At 53.9% G+C, this 13,742-nt stretch overlaps 5 protein-coding genes across 5 annotated transcripts; 2 read left to right on the top strand and 3 right to left on the bottom strand.

Moving 5' to 3' along the window:
• Positions 1-291: 291 nt before the first annotated feature.
• AYO21_11100 (hypothetical protein) lies at positions 292-606 on the top strand (the record flags this gene model as incomplete). The annotated part of the gene is made up of 1 exon (XM_022660999.1): positions 292-606. The coding sequence occupies one exon, from the start codon at positions 292-294 to the stop codon at positions 604-606; it is 315 nt and encodes a 104-aa protein (XP_022506704.1).
• Positions 607-703: 97 nt separating this feature from the next.
• Positions 704-1,411, top strand: AYO21_11101 (hypothetical protein; the record flags this gene model as incomplete). Its single annotated transcript, XM_022661000.1, has 2 exons — positions 704-1,086; positions 1,204-1,411. 2 exons carry the CDS (start codon positions 704-706, stop codon positions 1,409-1,411), a joined length of 591 nt encoding a protein of 196 aa, XP_022506705.1.
• Positions 1,412-2,556: 1,145 nt separating this feature from the next.
• AYO21_11102 (hypothetical protein) lies at positions 2,557-4,031 on the bottom strand (the record flags this gene model as incomplete). The annotated part of the gene is made up of 4 exons (XM_022661001.1): positions 2,557-3,069; positions 3,153-3,547; positions 3,672-3,885; positions 3,969-4,031. 4 exons carry the CDS (start codon positions 4,029-4,031, stop codon positions 2,557-2,559), a joined length of 1,185 nt encoding a protein of 394 aa, XP_022506706.1.
• A 1,570-nt stretch (positions 4,032-5,601) lies between these two features.
• On the bottom strand, positions 5,602-7,361 carry AYO21_11103 (hypothetical protein; the record flags this gene model as incomplete). Its single annotated transcript, XM_022661002.1, has 4 exons — positions 5,602-6,716; positions 6,770-6,862; positions 6,918-7,124; positions 7,175-7,361. The coding sequence occupies 4 exons, from the start codon at positions 7,359-7,361 to the stop codon at positions 5,602-5,604; spliced, it is 1,602 nt and encodes a 533-aa protein (XP_022506707.1).
• A 1,485-nt stretch (positions 7,362-8,846) lies between these two features.
• On the bottom strand, positions 8,847-10,882 carry AYO21_11104 (hypothetical protein; the record flags this gene model as incomplete). The annotated part of the gene is made up of 4 exons (XM_022661003.1): positions 8,847-10,160; positions 10,219-10,568; positions 10,622-10,640; positions 10,703-10,882. 4 exons carry the CDS (start codon positions 10,880-10,882, stop codon positions 8,847-8,849), a joined length of 1,863 nt encoding a protein of 620 aa, XP_022506708.1.
• Between the last annotated feature and the right edge of the window lie 2,860 nt (positions 10,883-13,742).

A 13,742-nucleotide genomic window follows, 5' to 3' on the forward strand; every position in this document is an offset into this window, starting at 1 on the left:
TGGATTGAGGAGGGGGACGCACCGCCTTCAAACACCGTGGGGCCCTTGGGATGACCGTGTGGTGGTGGTTTGTGAGCAGAGGTTGTAGGTCGCGCAATTGAAGGCCTTTCTCTCTACTTCCTCTGGGCTTTTTTTTGTTGTTTCTCTCACCTTGGTTGTTCTGGTCTTCCCTCAGGAATTATACACCATTTCTGCTCCAACATCCCCGTTTGTTCGACCCTTTCGTGTCTCTTGTTTCTGCATTTAGAGGGAAAACCCCTCAAAAAGAAGTCAGTACCAAAACAAACAAACATGGGCAAAGCAACACACATCATCCGCTTCGTTGCGAGCGAGGACAACCGCATCCACCTGGGCCAGCTGGTCGATACCTCTCGAGACATTGGCGTGGACAGCGTCGAAGGCAAGGAAATCAAGGCCTATCTGATCAACGGCACCATCTTCGCGCCCGAGGTCACGGAGCATGTCTACACGGTCAAGCAGCTGCTGAGCCCCGTGTCGCCCGAGGACTGCAACTACATCCGGTGTCTGGGCTTGAACTACATGGATCACGCCAATGTCGGTTCCCTTCCCTCTTGTTCTCAATGTGTCAGCGTGTGGCAGGCATGAGAGATCTTAGTCCTCTCTTGCACTTCAGCCCTGGACAACTTTTTGGAGAGAGATGTACTGACAAGTGGAATGTTGGGGGAATGTACAGGAAGCAAACATGGCGCTCCCCAAGGCTCCCATCCTCTTCACCAAGCCGCGCACCGCGCTGGCCGACCCCTACCCGGCCGTGATCCCCATCCCCAAAGCCGCGCAGGATGGCACCTCGGACTACGAGGCCGAGCTGTGCGTGGTGATTGGTAAGACTGGGCGAGACATCCCCGAGGACAAGGCCCTCGACTACGTGCTGGGATATACCTGCAGCAACGACGTCTCGGCGCGGACCATGCAGATGTTGACCACCCAATGGTCCTTCTCTAAGGGGTTGGATGGAAGCTGTCCGCTGGGACCCGTGCTGGTGACCAAGGACGCGATCGCCGACCCGCAGAGCCTGAAGATCAAAGCGATATACAACGGACAGGTCGTGCAGGACGGGAACACAAAGTATGTTTCGAGAACCCCCTTTCCCCTCTAGGCGTCCTGTTTTTTCACGCTATGATATTGTATTGTTTCGTCTTGGACTCTTGCTGACACGTCCCCCCCGCGCTGCGAACCTCACAGAGACATGATCTTCCCCATCGCCAAGCAGATCAGCTACCTCTCGCAAGGCACGACGCTGGAAGCCGGCACCATCTTCCTGACCGGCACGCCCGCGGGCATTGGCTTCTTCCGCAACCCGCGCGTGGTCCTCGAGCACGGCGGCGACATCCGCGTCGAGATCGAGAAGATTGGCACCCTGGTCAACAAGGTGCGGTATGAGGAGTGGTGAGGGCGGGTGGGGAGTCGCTGCTCCTGCTGGCGTGGGCCTGGGGTGCATGTGTAAGACTCGTTTGAAGTATAAAGTATACACTTACTATAAGGGCGTGTCAGTTGGTCCTGCGTCGGCGCTTTCACATCTAACTCATCAATCTAGCCCTACCCATATATTTATATCTATATGCACGGGGTCGAGATGAGGGTTTGAAGCAAAGAGACCGGACAAACGAGATTAGACATATACACATATATATACCATTGTATGTATATAAAGGTCCTGACTGACTGATTTTCCCTGATTTGTCCTGTCCCGTCCCGTGCAAACTGTGCAAACTGTGCCTGGTTGTAGTCTACTCGACGAGTCGGTAGCCATGAGAATAAAAAAATCCAGATAAAAGGTAGTTATATGCTATATCCCCGTGCGGTACAGAGATACTGTATATGTATGCATGTGAGTGTTTTTCAAAGAATGAGGGACGTGTAAGATGCACCTCTTGCCTGGCTTGGTTTCTTTCCTACAGAGGTGCGAAATTGTCGGGCTTTCCTATCTATGTCCGTGTGTGGCCGTGTTTGGCCGTGTATGGCTACTCACATACACAAGGACCTTGTAGAAAGGCCTAGTCTTGAGTAGTACATATGGATCCAGATCCAGGTCCAAGACCTAGATATAGAAGGGGAGAGAGGACGTGAGACTACGAGAAATAGTGTACATAAAAGCATAGCACGATAGCCAGAACGGACATGTTGAGCTGGCTGGACAAGATATAGATATAGGTAGATACGTGAATAGAAATCCGCCGCCGCCGCCGCCATCACCACTACCCGCCTAGGTGCATATATTATCAATGATGTTCATTGGCTCTTCCCTTTCACCTTCCATCCTATCGGTTTCCTCAGGGAAGTGCATGTCATAACATGTACATACAGTGAACGACTCTTCTTCCTTCTCCTCATATTGGATATTTCATAAAGTTTCCTGTAATCATCACAGACACTCTTTCCTCATATCTTTGTTTCTCATTGCTTCTCGCTGTCGCTCTTTCTCGCCTGCACCGTTCACTCACTCGTCGAGATTTTCGACACGTTACCCACCCCTTGAAAGTGCCGTGTGCGTCGTGTTTGTCACAACACAAAAGTCCAGCATTCTGTCTTGGGCTTTTATTCCAAGAATGTCTGCGGCACCTCGGGTCCCCAAACGGCCAAGCCCTCGTGGGCCGCGGGCCCGTAGCCGACGGGGGTGTCCTCGTTGACGAGGTCGCCGTCGGCGTAGTGCTCAACCATGAAACCCGTGACGTCCCACCAATAGTCGAAGATCTGGGAGCCGAGGATGTGGCGGCCGACGCCCCAGACGGGCTCATACCCCTTCTCGGCGAGCCACTGGTGGCCCAGGGCCTGGGTGTCGAAATCGTGCACCTCGAACGACGAGTGGTGCACGTGCTTCTCCTTGCCCGGGACGGTGGTGGTCATGAAGAAGGTGTGGTGGTCGACGCACTCTTGGCCGCGGTCGATCGAGGCGAACAGGGCCACTTCCTTGCGTGCCGGTTTGCCCGTGGCCGGGTCGATCGAGTCCAGCGGCACGTACAGGATGTCGCTCGGGTAGATGTTGAAGTGCCGCGTGTACCAGTCCATCTGGACGGCAAAGTTGTCGACATTGATGCCGAAATGACCCAGCTGTGAGCAAGAACAAAGATGTCAGCTAAGAAGCTTCGATGGATTGCGTAGAAAAATGTTCATGGGTGTGTAAAGGAACTTACCTTGTGGACGGCGGCCGGTCCAGGTTCAAATCTCTGGAAAGCCTTCGACCGGGGCTTATCCGTCTCGTCGTTCAGCACCAATTTCACGGGCTTGGCCCTCTCTTCCTTGACCTCTGCCTGTCCATAGACAAAGCTCACGGGGAAGCCCTCGGGATCGGACAGTGTGACGATATATCCGCCTCCGGGGGCGTCGGTCATCTCCTCGATGCCGTTGGTGAGGACGGTGCTGCCGGGCACCTTCAACGCCTTTTCGAGTTCCTCCTTGGACTCTACCTCAAAGACACCGCCCAGGAATTTCTTGGGTCCCTGACGGGCGTAGTAGACGTATTGGTCCGGGCCGTAGCCGCGGAACCAGCGTTCGTTTTCGCCTTTCTTGACCACATGCATGCCAAAGTCTGGGAGCGAGGCAGAGTCAGTAAGGTTTGTCAAATATAGACATTAGTAGGAGGACAACCACGTAGCCGCGGGTGCCCCCGAGTCATTCTCGTCATCTCTCTACTTGGGAGAGGAAGGACTGACCTCTCAAGAAAGTTGTGATCTTGTTCAGATCGGGATGCTGGTACCGCATGTGGCTCAGCTTGGTGATCCGGACCTGCTTGGAGAGGTCGATGCCGCGCTTCTTCTGCCATTCGCGTTTGCTCTCCGAGTCTGGCCCTATGGCATCGACATCGCGAAGAGAGGAACCACGATTAGGGCTCGGTCCACGAGAGATGGCGCCGTTGGTGGATGTTTGCTAGACGAAACAGGCAGGGGTTAGGATCTGATAAGCCCGAGAGGGGACGATGATGGTGACGAGACTCTTGTTTTCTCCCTTACCTTGTCACCGTTCTTCAACGCATCCTCGGTGATGTTGTGCTTGAGTTCGTCGAGTTTGTTCATTGTGGCGGCCTGGGGAGTTTCTTTCTTGCCGGTGCCTCAAAAGGTGGGAGGGAGTACGGCGCAGAGCGGGGTCCTTCAGCGCGAACTAATCCGTGGTTCCACTGCTGTTTAGACGTCTCGCCGTGTAACTGTGCAAGTCGTCAACGAAGGACGGCGGACTGCCAAATCGACCTCGAGTGAGCACCAAGTCAAGGCGTGAGGACTGGTTGGAGTCGAAGGGTCAGACGCTTGGAAGGTGTTATACAGGTATCACAAAGTAACGCACAGGGAGAAGAGGTGGTTTTGAGAAAAGGCTGGTCGTTGAAGCCTGTTATGTTGCGCAGCGACTTAAAATGATGAACTTGGGGCCACGACGACAACAAAAACATGCCATCATCATAACCACAACCACCACCACTTATCACCACCATTATTTAACCACACCCAAAAGAAAACTACCCCACAATGTCCGCGAAGATAGTCCGCCCGGTAAGAAGGAAAAACCCAACTAAGAGGGTATCGAGCCCACGCGGTCCATGGAGCAGAAAAAGTGCAACAAAACAGACTCGGAGGGTCCTGATGAGCCCCATCATCCCCCCCGGAGCCATCGAGCCACCGCGAGCCACCAAAGTTCATCCAAGCCACCAAAGCTGATCTCCAAGGCCGCCCAATCAGGCATATTCAGAGCGAGCTGGACTGTTGTCTGTGTGGCACATGGCTGTTCGACATGGGCAAAAACCAAGGGTCCCCCAATTCACCGTCCAAGACCGTCCCCGCATCGCCCGCTGTTCGATCAACTCTGCTTCGTACCTAGTACATGAATCGAAACTCTCGAGTCCCCCACCCTCGTGCTCTTGCTCCTGTCGGGATTTCCCCCAAACGGTTTTAAGGCCTGGCAGGGCTGGTTAGCTAGCTAGCTGGACGAATGTTTGAACTACAAGAATATCAGGAATCAGTCAGCATGCGCGGTCCTGATTCCGTGGGCCGACAAGAAAGATTCAGTTCGCTGAGCGGGAAGGGTCTTCGAAGTGTCTCGCTCGTACGAACGCAAAAAAAGTGCCCCACGATCTGCCGAAATTGTAGCGACAACCATCAATGTGGGGTCAATTCTCCATGACATGGATGGTCCTGGGCGGGTGGGACAGGCAGAGCAGACCTACAAGTATGAGGAGTAGGAGGATGAGGAGGAGGATGATGGGAACGAGTAAGCCTCTCCCAGACATTCTGAGTCTGACATGACAGGCGTCCTTGCTTAAGAGGATAGGAAAGGCAATTACTACATGTGTCTGGGCACCTCATGGCAGTTGGATAAAGATGTTGATCTGACCATCACCAACCAATGCTACAGCCTTATACCACGCCACATGCCTCGCACCACACACCACCATTACCTTGTCTAGCATGACACTGGCACACATGCCCTGCACAGGACACAGTGACTCGCATTTACTTTGGCATCAATTCAGTGGATCTTTTTTATTGTCTTGCATACACATTACATATTATCATCATGTTCCCCATCCCTCATCTCCTGCGTCCACATCCCCACATCACTTTATTGCTGCTCAACGTGACGCTGACTCTGACCTACTTAGTAGCTCGTACTCTGCAGTGTCGTGAATGGGCCAACTGTTCCCAGGCTCGGGATCCGACCCAACAAAAATTCTAGCATTCTGTATGCCGCAGATGGAGCGTATTGCGGGATCATGTGTCCAGACAACTCAACCGTCGCCAGTGTCAATCCTCGTTCGGTATGCCATTTGCCCATAAAACCCGATCCAGCAGTCGACCCCAGTTCGAAGTCGAATTCAGTGTAGTATGGGACATACATGTCACCAAAACGTGAGGGGGGTGCCGAGAACCCCTGAGCACCATTCCACGTCATGTTCTGAATCGCAAGCAAAGTACCGTTGTACAGCAGGATCATGTCGAGAATACCGTGACCAATGATGACCCTGTCCGCACTTTCAATAACCCCGGGCAGGACGCTCAGCGCCGACGGCAGCGAGTTATCCGTGTTGTTGACAAATACATCCACATTGGTGCACTCCATCCACTCTTGACGAGGAGCGTTGATGGCCTTCTGCACGTCACTGCGGTTAAAGTAGATCGAGGCTCCTTGAGGGACGTAGTCGAACGACCCGGGGAAACCAAGCACGTCCCACAGCAGTGGACATGTCGTCGCTACTTGGTAGATGTCGAAACACGGGTTGATGGCTGACGCTGCGAAGAAGACCGCGTCAAAGGTATCGCACGAGTCATCGCTGAGATCGGCGTTCGGTGGCGTGGGCAAGGGTCCCTTGGGAGGGAACACCAGATTCTCCTCCATGAAGGCGGTGTACCCGCAAGCGTCCGACATGTTATGCAGTTGCTGGACAAAACTGGCATTGAGATCGAGAAGCGGTAGCCAATAGTCGACAAATGCTGTGACCGGAATGTGTTCTTGCACCACGTCATAACTCAAGCTGGGGTCGTAGATCATGATCGAGCTGATGTTGTAGAATTCAGTGTCGTTCGCATTGAACATGGCGTCGGCAATATAAGGCACGTAGTACCCTGCATAGGATTCGCCTGCGATGTAGACGGTGTAGCCCTGCATTGAGAAAAGCTCGACGAAGTTCTTGAAGAAGCCAAGGAACTGCGAAGCCACGTCTGCCTCTGACGTTGCTGTTGGGGTGCCCTGACTGAAGCCGGTGCCAACAGGTTCTATACCAAATTAGCTCACTGCCCCAATGTCGATCGCCGTTGTGAAAACTCACGCTCAACCCACACCACGTTTGTCAGATTTGTCCACGACCATTGGTTGCGCACTGGCTTGAATGTGCCATATTGCCAGAGGAACGGTCCGTTCTCTAGCGACATCTGTTAAGCGGAGCCCTTTTCCACCAGGGTCCCAATTCCACTGACCTTGCAGGAAGCCTTCCAAGGAGCTGCACCCAGGACCGCCATTCAACCAAATCAGGATCTCATTGGTCGCATTCGGGTTCGACGAAGGGAAAAACCAAAAGTACAGCTCCGAAGCATTCTTTTCGCTGGAGATAGGCAAGAGGCCAGCATAGGATTCGCCCACGTCAAAATCCACGTCAGGGATTCCGGTGCCATTGACCGCATACTCTGTGCCTGGTCAGCCATGATCCTACAATCGCATGAATGGGGAAACGAACTTTTGGTGGCATTGTTCAAGAACTTGTGCGGCGCTGCTCGCTTCTCGAGTTCTGGCACAACAGGGTGCGCGTGAGGTGCTGGAGCTCGCTTGAGCTGTGGGAGCTTCTTGCCCACATGCTGAGCGCTTCTACGTGCCGAAGTGAGGGAAACGAGGCCCAAAGCCAGAGCAATGATGGAGAACTTCATGTTGCCTGGCAGATGGAGAGTTTGAGAGGCGCACCAAAACTTGCACGACAGCACCGGGAGGGGGGACCAAGGCAAATAAAGGAAAATCTCAAATAGCCCTCAGAGCTTCCCCCTCCATCCAAAGCTGGGATGATTCCCACTGTGAGCCATGATGAAAGCTGTCCCCAGTGGTCCAGGGTACCTATCTCCACCTCGTGGTAGCATCCATGTCATCCGAGGCGACACAAAATGGTGATTGAACGATAACAAGATCCTGCAGCTCCCCGAGGAACCGGTCTACGGTCAAAGCCGTAGCAAGGTTGTGCCTTCAGAGAGGCGTGTGGGAAGCGACATTGTAACGCTGATTGAGAGGCGCCCCTGCAGAAGCAGCAGTTAAAGGCTCAGTCTATGACGTGGAAGGGAAGAGAATCGGGGGAGGGCGGCGAGGAGGTAGGAATATGCTGGACGGCTGGAGACGATCTTGGGGAAGGATTGGTCTATCGCCATTGATGATTCGTCCACAGCTTGATCGTGTGCCTGCTAACGAGCTGATAACGTTGTCCTTGCTACCAGCATGTAACCTACCGAGTAAGGTCTTCTCCACCAGAGCTTTCGACAAGGGCTCAGTTGGCCAACAATGTTCTGCCGTTGATTTGACCACGATCGACATTGAATCCATCAGACAAAGGTACCTCATACACATCGACTAGTTAAATTGACAAAGCGAACGCGACGAGATGAATCAATTCAATACACAAACCGAAGTAGCCAAAGGGATGGACGAGGTTCAAAGGACAATTTGGTGGAGTGATACGCAATAATTTGGACGGTGGCCAGTGAAGGTGCAAATCGGCAGAGGCCGAGCGCAGGCAGGCGACGACCTCCACTTTCTTAGCCCAACTAAATCCCTGACAAGGTAGTTAGTTGCCCCTAGTGGCAAATTCTTAGCTGGCCTTAGGCGGTGCTTATGACCACTTAACTACCTGGGCAGAGCTATTTAGAGCTGGGTTCAACCCCTCATCCCGCCACCTACTTGCTTCCAGGCTTCGAGAAAAGCTTGTTCCCCCAGTGTCACCGTCCCATCTCCCTCCAGGCAGTAACTTCATATGGCAGGTCAGTGGCACGATACGAGGATCCCATCCAACTGCCTTCGAGTTGCTAAGATAGCAAATTCTCCGGAACTGCCGCTGCACTTTCATTCTACTTGTACGAGTACGCTCAAAGCGACATCTTCCTACCCCTGGCATTCTCGTACTCGAGATGGGCAGCAGTTATAAGTAAGCAAGGCTGGTGTTCTGAAAGGCATAGCAAGGCTCAAGCCCGAGTCCCCTCATTGGACCAGCTAGGCAAGATCAACCCCTGGTGGCTGTTCAAGGCTGGCCGTGTGGCTGGCTGAAAAGCACACCATGATCACCTCCAACGCAGGTACTTGGTACTCGTGGGTGAACATCTGCGTAGATACGAGGTACACAGCCTTGCCTGCCCTGGTCCAATATCATCCCTCGTTTATCCTGGCAAGGCACATCCATCACCTCTCGGGTCACTTCCACCACTATACACCACGAGACCGGTGTCCTCGTCAACGTGTCTCCGAATAATCTGTCCTCGACCGAATTTCGCTCGGTGGAATCCCTGAAGAACCTCGACATCGTGCCCCATCTTCTTCAATGTCTTGACCACTGCCTCATCAATGCCTTCTTCTAGGTACACGGTTCCTGCGTGTGTATCACCTTCCTTGGGCACGCTCGCTTCAATGCATATTCGAGGGGCGTCCAGGGCTTGTTGCGGATTCATGCCAAAGACTTCCATATTGAGAAGCACTTGGAGGTGGCCTTGCGGCTGCATAAAGCCGCCCATCACGCCGTATACCGAGTGCAGTTCTCGTTCTTCCTCTTTTCCGTGGGTGATCATCCCTGGAATGATTGTGTGGTAAGGCCTCTTTCCGCCCTGGTAGATATTTGGATGCTCTGGTGGGCCAAGATCAAAGTTCGACCCTCGATTTTGGAGGGTAAACCCGCAGCCCTGGGGGATGATGGAAGATCCAAATCCTTCGTAATTGGAGTTGATGAAGCTCATGCCATTGCCTTCCTTGTCCGCTACGGCGAAATACACGGTGTCGCTATGATTCTGGGCTGGGCTGGGTCCGGGCTGTCCATTGCTGTAAATACCAGCCTTGTCTTTGTTGAACAGCTTGGCCCGTTCGGCTAGGTATGGTCGCGAGATCATGTCTGCTGGCTTTATCGGCATAAATTCTGGGTCCGTTACCCACCATCGAGCGTCAGCAAACGCTATTCGAAGTGCCTCAATCACGGCATGCAAGTGTGCAGCACTATTGTGGTCCTCCTGCGCAAACGTGGGAATCTGTCTCGTCTGCTCGAGCTCTTCCAGGATGCCGAGCGCCATGAGAGCAACGATTCCCTGTCCGTTGGGCGGGTGCTCCCACAGTTCGACAAAATGGTCATCGGGTGAACCATTCGTCACTCTTTGAGGTCCCATCTTCTTGACATTCTGGGCGTTGAATCTCAGCGAGATAGGTTCGGTCTCTTGGGGCCCCCGGTTCATGTGGTCCTCCAGGTCTGACAGTTCCATGTGGCCTCCTGAAGACTTCAAGACGTCAACAATGGCCTGAGCGATTCTCCCAGTATAAAACCCTTTCTTTCCTTCTGTCGCCAAGGCTCTGAACGTCTTTGCAAGGTTTGGATTCTTCATGATCTCGCCAGCCCGAGGAGCCCGAACGAAATCTTCCGAGTGCTTGTCTCTTTTGAGCATCTCGCGGTAGTTCGGGGACGCACGCCTAAGATCTTCTTCACCTTCGTGCCACTGCGCACCGTATCAGCGTTGAGCTTCAAAGGTATGATGGAGTTCAGACAATACTCACCCACATGGCAGACAGCTCGCTGACAGGAAAGCCATTTTCTCCCAGCTCGATTGCTGGAGTCAGGATCTGCTCCAAGCTCAATTTCCCGCTCCCGAACTTCTCAATTGCATCGACCCATCCTCCAGGCGCCCCAGGAACCGTGACGGACAGTGCACTGAGGACGGGAATCTTGCCATTTTGCGACGAGGACAAACCCAGCTCTTTCCTCACTTGTTCGAGGGTGGTATTTTTCGGGCTGCGCCCTGAGCCGTTGAGAGCATGAACCTTCTTTGTCTTTGCGTCGAAGAAAAGGCAGAACATGTCTCCTCCGATACCGGTCGAGGTGGGCTCCGTCATGTTGAGCGCAGCAGCTGGTGGACGGTTAGACGCAATTCGAGCAGGAGGAAGCAGATACTTGACAGACCGACTGCGACGGCTGCATCCTGATGGCCTCGTTAGTTTGTACTGTGCCCATTGGCTTTTTCCTCTGGGTGTGTCTACTTACAGCGGCATTCCCTCCCATCTTCAAAATTCTTTGCCCTGCCTCCGCCGCCAATGGCTGTGAGCATGCCACCATTCCCTGTGTGCTGTGGACCACGCTTCTCCTGCTCGGGAATTTCATAAACATTGCAGTATTACCAGGGAAGATGGCTTGCGCCTTCATGTCTTTGCTGGTTGAACCCATTGTGGTAAATCGTCTGGGGACGTAGGAGAGACAGAGCCTGCGAGGTGGTGCTGTTAGCTGAACAAGAGAGCCGCGAATTGCGCGGCGGACGGGTCCTGGAGATCAGCAATTTAGAACGGATCAGGATGAGAATGAGCAATGATAAGGAAACCAAGTATACTTGACCTCCTGCTGCGTGGAGTCAATGTTTCTTCCAGGTCATTTGGAGGGGCCTTCGTTTTGCCGGAACAGTAGTAAATAAAATCGCATCATGCCGGCTGCCCCTCCCATGACGTGGAGAAACGCGAAAACGGCCTGTGTTCCTGTGTCCAAACATGAGGGGCGAACAACACCGAAACAAGCAAACCTTACTTGCCGCACACCCCTCTAAGCTTGGGCTCCTTTCGGCAGGTCGTTCTGGTGTCGCAGCCCATCAGGACTTCTCCGTCGATGGAGGCATCGGTCGCTCCCCGAAACGGCGACGACGACGGCGAAGTTGGCCGGCCGGGAATTCAGCGTCCATGGTTTCAAAGAAGGAAAATTGCTCATTCATAGACTACCATCTCCGTCCATGGGCTAATCCTAACACATTAGGCACTAGTTATACAAAGAATTGGCCGTGAGACCAATCCGCCGCCCGGCACATATGAGATCCTCCTAAAACGAGTGCTCCGGTCCCCACCATTTTCCTTGATCCCTGGTATCCTGCCATGTACTGTCGACGATGTATATTCCAATCACTCTCAGCTTCGAGGCCCCAAGCATGTCTCGGACGCCCGATATCAGGCACCGACCCTCTCTCCTCGCCAGATCTCCCTGACAGTCGTGTGCTCCACAAGTGTATTGATTGCTTTGCCCAAGATTCCGAACCTTGGAGGTGTGCGAGGCTCAGGATGGTAATGGCGATCCCTCCTTGAGCTTGCGTGTCTCGATGACTTTCCCCGGTCCTCTGTAACGTCGTCCTTGTCATCTCGCTCTCGATCCGAAGCATCTTCGCGAGACCTGTGGTGTCTATGTTCGCGGTGCTCGTGATGACGACTCCTCGTTCTCTCTCGTGATCTGTCGCCTGAAAAGTCGGTATCGTTCACCTTGATCATCAGCAGAGGTCTGGTATCGCTCTCGCCTGTGGCCATCCTCTTCAAAATGACAGGAATCGGTACCACCGGAGAACCACCACCAGAATGAGTTCCTGCGCTGCTGGGCCGCCTCGTTCTCCTAGGCTCACTGCTGCTTTCGGTGGCAGCATCTCGAGATGACTCTGGTGCTTTCTCCTTCTCCTTGCTCCTCCTCTTCATGGCGGCGTCTGTTCCTTCAGCCTCCGATCTTCGCCTTTCCTTTTCTTCGTGGCGTCTACGCCTTCTCTCTTCCTTGGCACCTTCTTCCTCGGCCTGGCGTCGACTTTGACCATCCCTTGTGACAGGCCGCTCACCTTCATGCCGAGCTCTCCTGGCTCTCCTCCTCTCTGCTCTTTCACGCTCCTCCTCAGGTGAACGGTCGTGTCGGCTATGCTCTTTATCTTTGGCTTGTCTTTTGATTTGCCTCGCGAATGCGTTGTCGAATAGTCCTGCTTCGCCTCTGGATCTCTCAAGCTTCCCTCTATGGCCGTGCAATTGATCTTTCGAACTGTGTCCGCGTTTTTCATGAGACTTCCTTCGTCTTTCCTTTGAACTCTTGGACGCTTCCGATGCCATAAGGCCACCCGCCGCACCAACGACTGCGCCAATAGCAGCTGCTTCAAGCGGGGACATCGATCCCTCCACGCCTGGGATTTCTTTCTCTTCAGCAGCTGGTTCAACTTCTTCTTCGTGTCCAGCCTCCTCCGCTGCAGGCTCCTCGTCAACTGTGGCATCGTTATCGGCTGTTTCTTCTGGTGCAGCAATTGATGCCCCGGGCTCTTCAGAGGCTGCTTCGGTCACTGGATCCTCAGCAACTTCTTCGACGGGTGCCTCTTCGGGAGCTTCTTCAGACGCCGGCTCATCCCCGGCTTCATCTGTAGGTTCTTCAGGTGTAGGCTCTCCTGCCGTCTCTGCCGCGGTTGCCTCAACCACAGGGTCTTCGGGGGCTGCTTCATCAACTGGGTCATCAGCCTCTTCGGGTACCTCAGCAACCTCTTCTGGAGGCTCTTCGGGAGCATCCTCGAGAGTTTTAACGGTCTCCTCGGGTGCCTCAGTAACCTCTTCTGGAGGCTCTTCGGGGGCTCCTTCATCAGCTGGGTTATCAGCCTCTTCGGGACTTTCCTCAGGAGCTTCAACAGTCTCTTCGGGTACCTCAGCAACCTCTTCTGGAGCCTCTTCTGGAGCCTCTTCGGGAGCTTCCCCGAGAGCATTAACGGTCTCCTCGGGTGCCTCAGCAACCTCTTCTGGAGCCTCTTCGGGAGCTTCCTCAGGAGCTTCAACAGTCTCTTCGGGTACCTCAGCAACCTCTTCTGGAGCCTCTTCTGGAGCCTCTTCGGGAGCTTCCCCGAGAGCATTAACAGTCTCCTCGGGCGCCTCAGCAACCTCTTCTGGAATCTCTTCAGAAGTCTTTTCTGTTGGATCCTCTTCTGCAGCCTCTTCAGTAACCTCTTCAGGAGTCTCTTCAGGAATATCAGCAGCCTCTTCAGGAGTCTCCTCGGGAGCTTTAGGGGCTTCTTCAGCAACCTCAGGGCCCTCAGCAGTCTCTTCAGGAGTATTTTCCGCTGGAGCTTCGTCTGCTGCAGCCTCTTCTGCCGGGGTCTCTTCTGCCGGGGTCTCTGCTGCCGGGGTCTCTGCTGCCGGGGTATCTTCTGCCGGGGTCTCGGCGGCCGGGGTCGGTTCTGGCGGGGACTCGGCGGTTGGGGTGGATGCGGAGGGGGTGTCTGCGTCGGGGGCGGATACAGAGGAGGAGCATGGGGCTAGGGCGG

This window comes from Fonsecaea monophora (genome assembly GCF_001642475.1).
Source record: "Fonsecaea monophora strain CBS 269.37 chromosome Unknown Scaff143, whole genome shotgun sequence".
NCBI lineage: Eukaryota > Fungi > Ascomycota > Eurotiomycetes > Chaetothyriales > Herpotrichiellaceae > Fonsecaea > Fonsecaea monophora.